This window comes from Xyrauchen texanus, chromosome 28, assembly GCF_025860055.1.
Source record: "Xyrauchen texanus isolate HMW12.3.18 chromosome 28, RBS_HiC_50CHRs, whole genome shotgun sequence".
NCBI classification, from domain to species: Eukaryota; Metazoa; Chordata; class Actinopteri; order Cypriniformes; family Catostomidae; genus Xyrauchen; species Xyrauchen texanus.
The window spans coordinates 33,774,487-33,789,342 of NC_068303.1; the positions used below are offsets into that span (position 1 = coordinate 33,774,487).

General features: G+C 38.1%; 1 protein-coding gene across 1 annotated transcript; it reads right to left on the reverse strand.

Annotated features, from left to right (window-relative positions):
* Positions 1 to 38: 38 nt before the first annotated feature.
* On the reverse strand, positions 39 to 14,298 carry LOC127621956 (denticleless protein homolog). Its single transcript, XM_052095791.1, has 15 exons — positions 14,204 to 14,298; positions 13,910 to 14,035; positions 13,697 to 13,789; positions 12,484 to 12,545; positions 12,243 to 12,363; positions 11,591 to 11,656; positions 10,721 to 10,821; positions 10,481 to 10,554; positions 9,828 to 9,931; positions 9,636 to 9,740; positions 8,802 to 8,914; positions 8,574 to 8,663; positions 4,908 to 5,046; positions 4,112 to 4,710; positions 39 to 1,087 (listed from the first exon to the last, which is right to left on the reverse strand). The coding sequence occupies exons 1-15, from the start codon at positions 14,256 to 14,258 to the stop codon at positions 971 to 973; spliced, it is 1,965 nt and encodes a 654-aa protein (XP_051951751.1). The 5' UTR covers positions 14,259 to 14,298; the 3' UTR covers positions 39 to 970.
* Positions 14,299 to 14,856: the final 558 nt, after the last annotated feature.

Below are 14,856 nucleotides of genomic sequence, written 5' to 3' on the forward strand. Positions count from 1 at the left end.
ACAACTGCGTCCTTAAACTCGCATAACATAGTCCATAAATATCTACAAACGTTAAATAAATGACAAAATTATATGCAAGAGACTGTACATGTATTAGAACTAGTTGTCAGTGAGAATGTTTTTGTGTCCAATCAAGTAACATTGTAAAAGGAGCGCTTAAACTCTACAGCATAACTTTAAATGGCAGCTTTTAATAAAAAAAATAAAATAATAATAAAAAAAAACGGTTACAATCAAACTGAACTTTACAAAGTGTAATCGTTTTGACTAGCCAAGTTATTACCTTCAACAGGTCACATAAAATGCTAAAGAACAGTAGATATAAAACAAGCAGGACCTAAATATAGCAGCAGAACTATCAGGTCAGGTCAGATTCCAGACAAATCTGCAAGTCACGCAAACCTTTTTTTTTTTTTACAGCAGCACGCACAGTCTTACTGCATTACAAACACTCGATAGATTAAACACACTGAGCTAATTGTAAATTGATTAGTTATGTAAAGTGCTGCATTACTATCAATATAGAACTACGAAAACCATGTCACCCACGTTTATGAATAGACAAGCTCAAATAAAGGTCATTTCAAATTTGAATCATCAAAATAACAGTCAAGTACAGTGTACAAACACTGTTGTGGGAAGACTTTTACATTATTTATGCAACTAATTTAAAATGCAAGTTAAACAGTGTAAAGTTCTAGGAGAAAGTACACCAAGTATTAAAACTTTGCAATTAAACTCCCCAAAATCTGTAGTGTCAAATAACTAAAGTTCTCATTGTCCTTCACTTTTACCCCTAAATAAAAATAAAAAATAATATTAAAAAACCTACAACTAGATAGAAATACAAATATCACATACATAAATACAGGCTGCATATTTAAAGAAAACATGGAGCAGAATTTAAACAATAGATGATCATAAAACATCAGGCACTTCTCCATGGGACAGTCTGATTATTGAATAATGATCAGTCTTGAGGCCTTTTCATAAAGTAGCTAGAGATTTTTTTCACAGGTCTGAAAGGTGATGCTTTCTGGGCTGGTGGAGGGGAGACTGCACTCATGGGACGTGGAGAGACTGCTGCCTAATAAGAGAAAACAATACCAATTAAGTGTCATTTCAAACACCGATCGGATCATTTGGCCACAATTAAAAGAGTTAAGCAGTAACAAATGTAACAGCAGGCTTGTGATGAGCTTTCACAATAACAGCGTTTTTGGTGAAAAGATTATTTCTGCTTTTCTACAATAAGGCCATACATTATGGTTTTCAGGAGTGAGCACTTGAGACCTATTATAAATGTGATTGCCATGAAATCTAATTGAAATGAAAAGCGGTATTACATTTAAATTCAAATTGTTATTTGATATTTTGAGTAGTTAATTTTTTTAACATTTCTTCGTGGACTTACCACGACCTCTAGAGATGTGGATGCAGCATCATTCAAAATCTATTTTTAGGATAAGAAATATTATATTTTAAGAGTGAAACAAAATAGTATCTGGCCGGATAAATCGACAGGGTGGGGTGTTCCCTCGCCAAAAAAAAAAAAAAAAAAACTACAGTAACCATGTTTTAACCATAATATTCATAGTGAAACGATAGTTATACAGGAAAACGAAAACTAGGTAATAAAAAAAAAAATAATAATGCTGTGGTTATTATTGTTTTACTACACAAATACCATAGTTTAACTATGGTTTTACTACAGTAATATTGTAGACTGTAATAACCAGGCGAAAATCATTGTTCTGTAGTAATATTGTGGTAACCATGATTGTTGTATGCTAACCAGGTTTCGTTTTTTGGCAGAAATCATGAATTTATTACATGGTATACGTAATATAGTAGCCATGGTTTAAACCAGAACCACAAAATGATGACTCATTTCCCTAGTTTTAATTTTCCTGTATTATTACTACAGTTTCACTACAACCATTTTAATTAAAATATGGTTACTATAGTAGAACCATGGTAAATGTATTACGAAGGCACAAAAAAAATATTTCAGGAAAAAAAAAAAAAAAAAAAAAAAAAAAACACCATTCCCAGCCTGTTTTATAGGGAGCTCCATACTTCAAGTCCCACCAGACGCCTCTGGAAACCGGTCAGTTCGGCAGTGAACTGAACCAACGCACAAGTGGCAGATGTGTGCTGGCGGTTATCACTTATCGCTATTCAGGATTACAGGGCAAACAATGTTCTTGTTTTTATATTATCCATCAATGATTTGAAAATTCGGTAATGGCGGAAATATTATTTCATGATCTCACAAACCCCCCTGCAGTTCCCTCACAAATTTATATAAAGAAAATTCTCCAAACAATGGGAGCAGTTCACTACATTTAAGTTGCATCATAAAAGGCTAGTACAAAAGATTATTTTATGCAAGTTCAAATTGAATTTAAGCTTACTACAGAGTAAGGCTGCCCCGACCAAAGATTTTCCTTGTTGACTTGTAGTCGTTAGTTTAAGCCATTAGTCGACTGGTCGCACATTTATGATATTCATTTAATTACTTAAATATATTTGTTTTGGGGGGGCATCAGAAAATGGTTTGAGTTCCAGGGCTGAGAAAGAATGTTATAAGTAACATTTCTAACACTTCTACATTACAGAGAAATAAAAAAATTCAAAATCAAAAGCAACAGTCAGTATCTGGTGTGGTCACCAGCTGCATTAAGTACTGCTGTGCATCTCCATCCTCATGAACTGCACCAGATTTGCCAGTTCTTGCTGGGAGATGTTATCCCACTCTTCCACCAAGACACTTGCAAGTTCCCAGACATTTCTGGGGGAATGGCCCAAGCCCTCACCCTCAGTTCTAACAGGTCCCAGACGTGCTCAATAGGATTGAGATCCGGGCTTTTCGCTGGCCATGGCAGAACACTTACATTCCTGTCTTGCAGGAAATCATGCACAGAACGAGCAGTATGGCTGGTGGCATTGTCATGCTGAAGGGTCATGTCAGGATGAGCCTGCAGGAAGTGTACCACATGAGGTAGGAGGATGTCTTGCCTGTAACGCACAACGATGAGATTGCCTGCAATGACAACAAGCTCAGTCCGATGATGCTGTAACACACCGCCCCCGACGGACCATCCACCTCCAGATCGATCCCGCTCCAGAGTACAGGCCTCGGTGTAACGCTCATTCCTTCGACGATAAACGCGAGTCAGACCATCACCCCTGGTGAGACAAAACCACGACTCGTCAGTGAAGAGCACTTTTTGCCAGTCCTGTCTGGTCCAGCGAAGGTGGATTTGTGCCCATAGGCGATATTTTTGCCGGTGATGTCTGTAAGGACCTGCCTTAACAGTCCTACAAGCCCTCAGTCCAGCCTCTCTCAGCCCGTTGCGGACAGCCTGAGCACTGATGGAGGGATTGTGCGTTCCTGATGTAACTCGTGCTGTTGTTGCCATCCTGTACCTGTCCCGCAGGTGTGATATTCGGATGTGCAGGTGTTGTTACACTTGGTCTGCCACTGCAAGGACGATCAGCTGTACTTCCTTTAGCGCTGTCTTAGGAGTCTCACAGTACGGACATTGCAATTTATTGACCAGGGCACATCTGCAGTCCTCATGCCTCCATGCAGCATGCCTAAGGCACGTTCACGCAGATGAGCAGGGACCCTCGGCATCTTTCTTTTGGTGTTTTTCAGAGTCAGTAGAAAGGTTTTATAACTGTGACCTTAATTGCCTACCGCCTGTAAGCTGTTAATGTCTTATGACCGTTCCACAGGTGCATGTTCATTAATTGTTTATGGTTCATTGAACAAGCATGGAAAATATTGCTTAAACCCTTTACAATAAAGATCTGTTATTTGGATCTTTAAAATACAGTGTCCTGAAAAAGGGACGTTTCTTTTTTTGCTGAGTTTATATATAATCGCAAAGGAGGGAACAAAAATGTATTCACACACACACAATGCATTTTCCGGGACAACGAAATACCCAACTGATTGCGAATGCACAGATGAAGTAGGTTCTTTGCCAGAGAAATGTTGTCAACTGTTGTAAACCATCTTTCAAAAAGTTGAATAAGACACATTTTAAATGCACTTAATATTTGAAATGTCGCAAAAGCAGATTTGCATGCATTTACTTACAGGAGAGCGGTGTATTCTACCATCCTGTCGTTTACTGTTGCTGCTGCTGCTGGCATTTTTGGGTTGAGCTGAACTTTTATGTCTCTGGCTGATCACGGACAACCAATCAGTCCTTCTTGGAGAGTGGTTCTCTTTACCAGCTTCAACCATTGAATGGAGCCTCTCCTCAGTTTCCAAATGGAGTAAGTCTCTGTTTTCTTCAGGACCGTTCTGTGAGCTCACCGAACTCCTCCCCTTCATATCAGGATACAATTCAGATAATCCATTCTCCTCGCCCAAACCAGATCCAGCATCATCACCCGTTTCCAGTCGTCGCTTGGCACGCTGTTCAGAGGAAGGACCCTGAAGAACAGGTTTGAGCACTTTACGAAGTGGAGATGTGCACTGATTACATGGAGAACAACTGTGGCTGATCCACTGCTGGATAGATGAAGGGACTTTGGGGCTGCTTAGTTTGGCCACTGGTGCGGATGTGTTGGATGGGAGGGGTAAATCAGCACTGTTGGGGGCACAAGCAGCAGGCTGGGGTGAAGCCAGATAGACAGCACTCTCTGACCCTGGACTTTTGGCGGGAGTGAGAGGAACAGGGCTGAGAAGGTCTGAAAAGACAATGATAAAGGAGTTATAATTGCATGCTAATTGATGCAGACTTTAACCTGCCATTTTCATGTCATTAGAATGTGTCAAAACACTGCAGACTCTTTATCAGCCAAATCTGCCTGCAAGGTTCCCAATTCATTATTTATGCTTGAAATATGACAGTCACATGTTTTACACACATCGAAATAAATCCTACCAGGTGTTCTGGATGGTAATTGGATTTTACGAAGCGTCCAGCCTACAACATTGGCCTCTCTGTTTGCAGAGATTTCTCCTTCTGGTCTGCGGTTCAGGCGCCAGATCCGAACAGTGTTGTCATCAGAGCAGGAAGCAATCTGCACATAGAGTGACAGACATTACACTAATATTCATTAATGGTTCCATTAACTATGCTTTTAGTACTTTTGAGGAAGAAATACTAATTAGTACCCTACGGTTACCAAAAGACGAGATATTTTAACATGACGAAATTAATGACTTGCGGTTCAGTAAGTTTTTCCTTCACTAAAAAGGACTGGCTGATACTAGTAATTCTTTTGGGAGGTAGCATTGTATGATTTGCAGTGCAGATTCAAATGAACCGGCGCAATCGACAAATGCACGCATCAGATCCTCAGACGTACACAGCAATACACAAATGCATGCATCAGATCCTCAGATGTACACCGCAATACACAAATGCACGCATCAGATCCTCAGACGTACACCGCAATACACAAATGCACGCATCAGATCCACAGACGTACACCGCAATACACAAATGCACGCATCAGATCCACAGACGTACACCGCAATACACAAATGCACGCATCAGATCCTCAGACGTACACAGCAATACACAAATGCATGCATGCATGCAGATCCACAGACGTACACCGCAATACACAAATGCATGCATCAGATCCACAGACGTACACCGCAATACACAAATGCATGCATCAGATCCACAGACGTACACCGCAATACACAAATGCATGCATCAGATCCACAGACGTACACAGCAATACACAAATGCACGCATCAGATCCACAGACGTACACCGCAATACACAAATGCATGCATCAGATCCACAGACGTACACAGCAATACACAAATGCACGCATCAGATCCACAGATAAGCTCAATTCACAAATGCATGCATCAGAATGCACAAATATATGCTATACAATGATTTAATTTCTCACAGTACAGTCAAAAAATGCAAAACATAAATACAGAGACTTTTTCTATTGGTATTCTGCCTCGAGGATGTCTATGAATGTGCTTTTGCCTTTTTTGGATAGTTTTGTAACTCTTGTCCCTCAGCCTTAACTCACAAATATGAGCAAGATGATCTACAACATTCCTTTGACACCAAATGCTGACGTAATGAGAGTTCCAGGGGATGTTTATCAGCATTAAAAGCAGAATCCTCCATTTGCCCTCTACACAATATCCATATTTAGTAATTGCAAACTGTTTCAGCAGCATTCAAAACAGTTAACTAGTAAATAATAATTATAAATTGAACAAACAACCAATGTTTCACCTTGTATGATTTATTTTTATGTTTGCTAGATATGCAACAGCAGTGTCTGTAGAACAGTCTAACCTGCAGTTGTACCTAGTCCAAAGAAATTAATAATAATTACCCAGACAACATTAATTTTTAAACTAATGATGGATATTTGCAATAATTAATTTAAATATCTCAAAAAATAAAAACTTTAGGAAGATGTGTCAAACAGTATCAGGTAGAATGTGCTGCTTATAGCCCATCTCAAAATGAAATACAGTATACAAATAGATTATTCAGATGTTTATTATTGTATTGTAGAGCGGGACGTGGTCGTGTGTCTGTCATTGGGGAGAGAGAGAAAGCGGTAAGGGTCATCACCTGGTGATTGCTGATGCTCAACAACTATGTTTTATAACAGTGATGATGGAGACAGGCTTGAAAAAGCTGCCGAGAACGCCGGAGAGAGAGAGAGAGTTAGCGAAAGAGAAACACGAAGCTGTGAAGCTGAAAATGCTGAATATAAAGCTGACTTGCCTGGACTGCCAGCCCACTTCCTTCTTGCTGGAATGTTTAAGAATATACAGTGTTTTTTATATAAATACAATTTTAGGATGTTTTGAAATGAAAATCAAAGAATTTACTAAACTCGCCTACACTCCATCCTGCTTTGACAGTCCAGACTGATGTTTCTGTTCCAAGCTAACAGCAGGTGGCGGTAATGAAACATTTTAATTTGCAATCCGGTGTTAAAAAGTAAGAAGGTCGATCCACATACATTGGAGATCAGCTTGATAATTTTTGTAAATAAAGGCAATGGAACAAGCATCTCAAAACTATCCACAAATGCAAAAGCATGAGGCAGAAAACCTCAGATATGGAAAAAGCCTCAGCATGTGTGTGCGCATTAGTGGACTTGACTGTGAGCAAAGAAATCATTGTATAGCTTATGTTTGTGCATTATGATGCAAGCATATGTGAATTTACAAGATGTGTGGATCTGATGCGTCCATCCATTGGTGGATTGAGAACGCATGCTGTATTTGTTGCGTGCATTTGTGGATAGCCTTGCAGGGGTGAATCTGTTAGATGCATTTGTAGATTGCTGTATGCGTGTATGGATCGGATGTATTTGTGTATTGTTGTGCGCATTTTGATTTGAGTGAATTGAATGTTATAACATAAGTTCATTTTGAATCATAATATATATAAAACATTTTTACATTCAAATTATATTCATATTTCTTTAAATACAGATATCCAAGTATGGGGGCATAGAAGCCCTTGTGACGGAGGAATGAAACTGTATGGGGTTTCAGGGGAAGCAGAAGAAATCTGCACAAAGCCACTCCCAACCCTAGGGAACGCTTGCCCTGCGCTGCTGTCAATTTTACAATCCACCTCGCGAGCTCGATGCTCAGCTTCCATAGGAAGGAATTGAAAGCGTTCGCTCACATTCGCTCAACACGCGCCAGTGGAAACATACGACAAGAAAGCCAAACTACTAGTGTTTTTAGCAACACGCATGTCTAGATGTAAAACACAGGCTAAATATCGAAAATTACTCAAAAGCTTATCGTTGATATCGTGGAGTTTTTTTTTTTATCGCGATAAATATTGATATCGTTTTATCGCCCAGCCCTAGCGGAACCTTTGTAATGTATCCACCCAGTGTCATTACACTGGCACGCCACAGCACCAGAGACCTTATACAAAGGGGAGCCTACAAGCTTATCATAAAACAGCACAACATAGCAGTCCCATAGACATAATATGGGCGGTACTGTCATAATACGCTCCTATGATTGAGCTGTGGAGGTTATCTCTGTCAGTGATAAAATGGAGAAAGGAGATCTTAGTGCTATTTGATGTACAAAACAAGCCCAGATGGAACTTGTGATAGAAATAAAGTATTTTTCAGCCTTTGAAAGAGTTTGTTTGCACTTTTCCTGGCGAGTCTAAAGCGGCGTGCTGCGCTGGTGTTAATGCTCTGATGCAAATCATGAACGCAGCTTCACGATTGCAATAAAGCATACAGTCTACCGGCAGATTAGTATTGTGGAGGCTGAGGGTTTAAGGGATTTAATGCCCATTGCAATGAATATGCAACCTATGTGGGGACAAGTTTAGTCAATCTAGTCAAATTATCCTACATGTATTCAATGTGTAGCAAATTGACTTTTTTTGCAGACTTGTTTGTTAAATGAGGGCATGTGAAGGAGAAAAATCTCTTTTGTTCAATCACTAAACAAAAAAAATGCATGCAAAGTTAATTCTTAAGAAATCGTTGCCGAGACATTTGGAAATGTGCCGTTGGTGAACTTTCATGCCTTGCAATACAATATTTATAAAAAAAATGAAATGCACCTTGGTGAAATCGGTTGGGCACCAGGCCACTGAAGTGACTTCCTGGCTATGACCCTGGAGAACAAAAGGAGCTTGTTTTGGGTTTGAAATCTGGAACAAAAGCGATAAGAGTTAAATATGTGCATATAGTGACCACAAATGTCACAATTTTCAGATGAAATATGGAGAGTTAGGTATGCCAGAGGGGTATCTAGGTCACCACTGTTTGTGTTCAAAAGGACTCCTCACCTTCCATATGAAAGCGTTATGGTCACTTGAGCCACTAGCCAGGAACTGGTCATCTGGACTGACACTGGACTTTACATAAAATGAGGAGTTACTGTGACCACTAAAGACAGCAACTGTTTTTAGTGAGAAAGAGAAAGACCTTTATTAGCCATAAAAAAAAAAAAAAACTCTTAATATTAATATTTTAAATATTGCTGACACATATGATGCAAAATCCAGTTAAACATGTAATGAGCAAACAGGTAAGCAAAGATGTAATTTGCTGTGGTCCCCCATTCAAGGTAATTCGAGTTTAGCAAACTATAAGAACTTCCGCTTTGTGGCACACGGATGTGTGAAAAGGGTCCACTCTCGCTCTTTTCGCTTTTGACACTGGTTCAGATGACTGTGAGCGAGCGTTTTTGGGCAATGCGAAAAGATAAGGAATCTTGCCACTGGAAGTGAATTCGGTTTTTTTCTCGCAATAAACAGTCAATTATTAATAGCATTTATACCCAGCCCTACTTTATACATTTAAATCTTTATACTCTAAATTACAAGTAACTGGTGATACCTCAATAAAATTCTATTTAAACATCAAAATAATGTCCCTTTTCACACACATGCAAAAAGACATTTTAAAAGAAGTCTGCTGAAGCACATTTAGCTCAAAACGTTTCAAGTTTGTTTGACAGCAAAAGTGTGGCGACTTTGCTTAATTTCTTTGAGATTCATATACTTTAGTTGTGCATCTGTATACATTTTGGGCGGCATGTGCTTTTTCAAAACGGACACCACACATGACGCTTGTACAACTGAAAGGTGCTGAAGATGTTTTTATAATTATTACTTTACCTGGAGTAGTTTTCAAACCACTGATGTTGAACATGTAGATGTTGTCATCTGTGCAGCTGGAGAACAGCCTGGAGCCAGTAGAGTCAAGTGAAAGACCAGAATAACCTGTAGAGGAAAACAGTCAAATTAGCAAGCTAGTTACCATTGCTCATAAAAATCGGTCAACTAACAGGGTGGACAGGAGTCGCCTACCTAGTTTGCGTGTGCAGGAACCCGGGTAAGGATAAGCCTGTAGAGGGAGAGGGTTCTGGTAGTATGCAGTGTAGTTCTTCCGCAAATCCCACATTTTAATGGTCCTATGCCGAGATCAGATTGTTATTGGAAAATCTTCAAACAAAATCAGTTAGGTTAAAAGTGTGATGGAGAACTTACAATATGGTTTATACAGCCATAGACATAATAAGCAGCAATTAGTGGGCAGGACTGATTTACATTATTTACATGCAAGAGCAACAAAGACACATGAACTTCTGTGAAAATACGAAATGAGACATGTCCCAAACAGATCAAATCAAGACGAGAAAGAACTCTCTTTTAAGGGGTGTAAAACGGCTCAAGAGTGGCTTTCACAACAGCTTTGAATGTGGCTCATAAAGTCATAATATGTTTAATAGTGGTAGTCTTGCTGGTTTATTTAACATGTATATTGAGAAGCTGTTTTTGCACTAATGCTAGACTTTTAACTTTAGGTTTGCATATATCACGTACCAAATAAAATAAAAATAAAATACTTAAAAATAAGATTTACTTGTATTTAATTAGGCTACTCAAGATCTATTCATATATAATAGCATGTACATTAGAAGTCAGACAACGTCTGGTAAAACACTTCAATATGGACTCACCCATCTACTGCTCCTGAAGAGATGAGCCTGTTCTCGTCACAGAACAAAACCACTGTCACACCCTGCTGGGTGTCCTGAGAACAGAAAATCTCTGGATTTCTAAAACTGCACTCATCTTGTATTATCATGTTTATTAATAGAGCTAAATCAGAGAACCTTCCCATAAAATATAACTGCTATTTTGATGTACGCCCCATTAAAGCTTACAAAAATAGAACTGACAAAGCTTATTTGACTCACCACAGGGGGCGCCATTCCTCGTCTCTTCTTTGCTTGAGGCATGTGCCTTTCGGGTTTCATATGAGCACCACTGATCTGCTTTACCTGTCTGTAGAAACCATCTGTGATGGATGAGAAACATATTTGTAAGCTTTAAATCATTTTGACGGCCCATTAATTTAAAGGTCTAGTTCACCAAAGAATACAAATTCTCTCATCATTTACTCACCCTCATGCCATCCCAGATGTGTATGACTTCCTTCTGTAGCTCTGTAGGTCCATACAATGAAGCCAACACTGTACAAAACTTTCAAGCACATAAAGGCAGCAAAAAAGTAATCAATACACTTAAATCCATATCTTCAAAAGCACTATGATAGATGTGGGTGAGAAACAGATTCATATTCAAGTACTGTTTTACAATAAATTCTACTCCCTGCCCAGTAGATGGTGAAACGCATGAAGAATTTGAATTGCCAAAAAAACCAAACAAAAGAACTCCTTGGAGAGAAGAGCGCTTTGGAGGGCTGTTTGAAAGTGGAGATTTAAAAAAAAAAAAAGACTTGCATATCGATCCATTTCTCTCACACACCTATCATACTGCTTCTGAAGACATGGATTTAACCACTGGAGTAGTACGGATTATTTTTACACTGCCTTTATTTGCTTTTCGGGGCGTCAAAGTTTTAGACCATGTTGACTTGCATTGTATGGACCAACAGAGCTGAGATATTCTAAAAATCTTCATTTGTGTTAGGCAGAAGACAGAAAGTCAATCACATCTGGGATGGCATGAGGGAGAGTAAATGATGAGAATATTCATTTTTGGGTGAACTATCCCTTTAAGCCTTGATCTGAATCATAAAAATAAAACACTTTTGAAAAAAGTACCTTTTTTGCTGCATCTTATATCCCAGAGCATTATGTTCCCATCTCTGCCTCCAGTACTAAATACAGCTGTGTTTGGAATACACCACACAGAACACGTTGTTTAAAAAAGGACCAGTAAATATTAATTCTTCAGAATGCCATTAATTCTGCCTTCGGACAAATATAAATAATATAGGTTATGTTCGGAAAGTACATAATTCTCCACAGTATATGGTTGAATATGGTTTAAAAATAGTATGCGAAACAGGACGCATTATTCAGCAATAGGCGACTCAAACAGTAGTATGCTCCAATGTTGTAATTTGACAACAGTATGTAGCAGCCTTAATTTAGTGCCGTTCAATTATTTCAGGAATAGTTTTTTATTTAGCACGTTTAAACTTTTGGCAGTCAAAGCCCATTCAGATCAAATAATGGATTCAAGAAAGGTGTTATTAATCATGGTTATTGTTATTTTTTGGTTTATTAGTTACACTGGACAAGGACGTTCAAATTATGGTACAGCAAATTTTGACAAATGTATCATTTAGGTATTCTGTGCATTCAGAATGTTTACATTCTATGTAGTTTTCATACCGCACAATACGAGCTGTATGGTGCTAAACTTTTCGGCTACTGTATAACAGTGTTATCATGGCATCGTTAGAGTTACCTCTATCTTGCATCGAGAAAGCCACTGATTTAAGACTGCACTGATGGCCTTTAAATGTTCCCAGCAGGTCACCAGTGGGCACATCCCACAGACGGGCGGTCTGGTCACCAGAGGCGGTCACCTGTAAATTAATATATCTAAATCTTTCAATTCAAGCGCTCAAAATATACAGAGCACAATTTAGTCCATTACTACAAAGCTTTGAGAGTTTCTTCAGAAGAAATTTGCATATTAAACTTACCAAGCTGCTCACACCAGGAACCCAAGCAATGTCAAAAACTGCATTATCGTGTGCCTGCCACTCTGCAAAACAAAAGATGTAGATTCATGCACCAGTTTAGAAAACATTGTGTTTAACCCTTGTGCGACCTTAGGGACATTTTTGCCCTTTTCATTTGAGTTTTTTCTATAATTTACGGTGTGTTAATGTCAGCGGCATACATTTTGCCAAAGGTGTGTATTTTTGGGGGAATTTTGGAATTTCAACCGCAGTTCCTATAAATACACTGTGCACACAAAATAGATATACTCAGGACCTTCAGGACAAAACTTTTTCCATTGAAAATATTTGCAATATTTGATCCCATTGCCATTAAAGCATAAAACCATGCATTCTATGATATTATGCTTTCATTCCAGAGCCCTGGCTTCAAAATGTAAATGTTTAATACTTTTCTCATGTTTAGCCTATGGAGCAAATACATGCTTTTTTCCTATTTTTGGTTTGCTGTATTAAAGAGCACTGTTGGCCAGTTGAATAAATGATGCAGCTAAAATTGTGTGGGTGTGTTGGTATGGATGTCACAGTGGGTTTTATATGTGTGTATTGAGATATGTGTGTGTAAAAAAACAGTGGCATTATGAAAACAAACTGGCATTTCACCGGAGTATGAATGAATATTTGGTAGTTATGATCAGGACTGATGTTGGTTAAAAATCTATGTCAGTGAAAGTGGCAAATAATATTAATATAGAATATTTTTATGGCCGTTTTTTGTCCTCCAAGGTACATTGTTTGAGTTTTGTTTTTTTAATCTGACACTGCACAAAAAAAAAACAATAATGCATCAAAATCAATATTCTTGCTAATCATTGACATATCCCTGACTGTGATAATAAAAAATTCCCCTTAGCATTTAGTATATGAAAAATGATTCTTTTTTTTTCTTTTTCATAAAAATAGTGGCTTATATAAACAGATATTTAAAGGGTTAAAATCTTGAAAATGAATGAATATTTGGTTATGGATTGATGTTAGTTAAAAAATATTCAAAGTTATTATTTATTATTGAAAGTGGAAAATAATATTAATTTATAATATTATTTTGACAGGTTCTTTGCCGCGGACATTTTTGTCCTCTAAAGACCTCGGAGTAACTTTTATAAATTGACGCACAAGGTTTAATGCTAATAAAATCAGTTTTTAACAGCTCTAGAAAGACACACACACCTACCTTTCAGTATAAAGCTCTGTTTTTCTCCAGTATTAAAGATAGACACAAGTCCTTCTTCATTTGCAACAGCTAAACAACTCTGCTGGCCGGGTGCTACAACAATTTTATAAAGAAAACACAACATGTTAGTTTTTACACATCCGTGGAGTTCTGGGTAACTGTATGAGTAGATGTGAAGTCAATATGCATGCAGACGGGGTTTAATTTGTGTACCAGAGCAAAATGTGCATCCAAACGGCGGCACAGCAGCAGCTGAGACTCCATATGAAACATGTTCATCGGGTCGAGTGCACTGATATCCGTCCAGCAGAGAAGACAGAGGAAACGACCGACGATGATCTTCGTACAAAAGGATTCAATTATTATTATTTTTAATGGAACAAGTCTAACCACGATCAAATATGATACAAAAAAACGTCAACAGATGTACCGAATTTGCAATAGACATTCAAAGCTTACATCAACATTACCCATATGTAGATATTAAAGAGCTAAAGTCCTACGCACCATTACATTTTCTTTTTGAAACTCCTCGATCAATAACATGGTGAAAAAGAGTCATCGCTCTTTCTGTGTTTTATTCACAAGTGAGTAGTTTCCCGCGAACAATGAAAGAGCGGATAAGACGAATTACGCGCGATAACTACGTCCAATGTTCTGATTGGTCAATTCGCAGGAACGCAGAAACCGTTGAACTGAAAATGGTGGAATGGCCGTTGACTTACAGCTGCTTCCCATGTTTGAAACTCCATCTATTTCCACAGGAGACGCTGTGCGGTCTAAGAAGACGAATCTACCGTTGAGCTTCGCTCAAATCTGTTTTTGAATTCCATGGTTTTCGTCTCACCAAACGTAAAATAAAGACTTTCAATTTTAAAGTGTCGGGGTGTTTTTTTGCATTTCCATAATTTATATATTTTTTTATGATTATTTCATATCTATATGAGTTTACTATTATAGGGTATCTATTTCTTTGTTTATTACAAGATACATTAGTAATATACTCATACAAATATATACTATATAATGTTGATTTTCTGAGCAACAGTGAATTATCAACAATGGTCAATTATCAGTATAACATATGCATGTATAAATACAAAATATACATGCTATTTCTTACTCAAGGTGGCGCTGTTGTTTCAGTTATTGACATGATT

Bases quoted from the DNA above. Each gene is read 5' to 3' on its own strand.
- LOC127621956 (XM_052095791.1), bottom strand. From the start codon at position 14,258: ATGACTCTTTTTCACCATGTTATTGATCGAGGAGTTTCAAAAAGAAAA. The intron at 11,657-12,242 runs GTAACTCTAACG...TTCCAAACACAG, and splicing joins TTTCTCGATGCAAGATAGAG to CTGTATTTAGTACTGGAGGC. The intron at 10,822-11,590 runs GTACTTTTTTCA...CATCCATCACAG, and splicing joins TATAAGATGCAGCAAAAAAG to ATGGTTTCTACAGACAGGTA.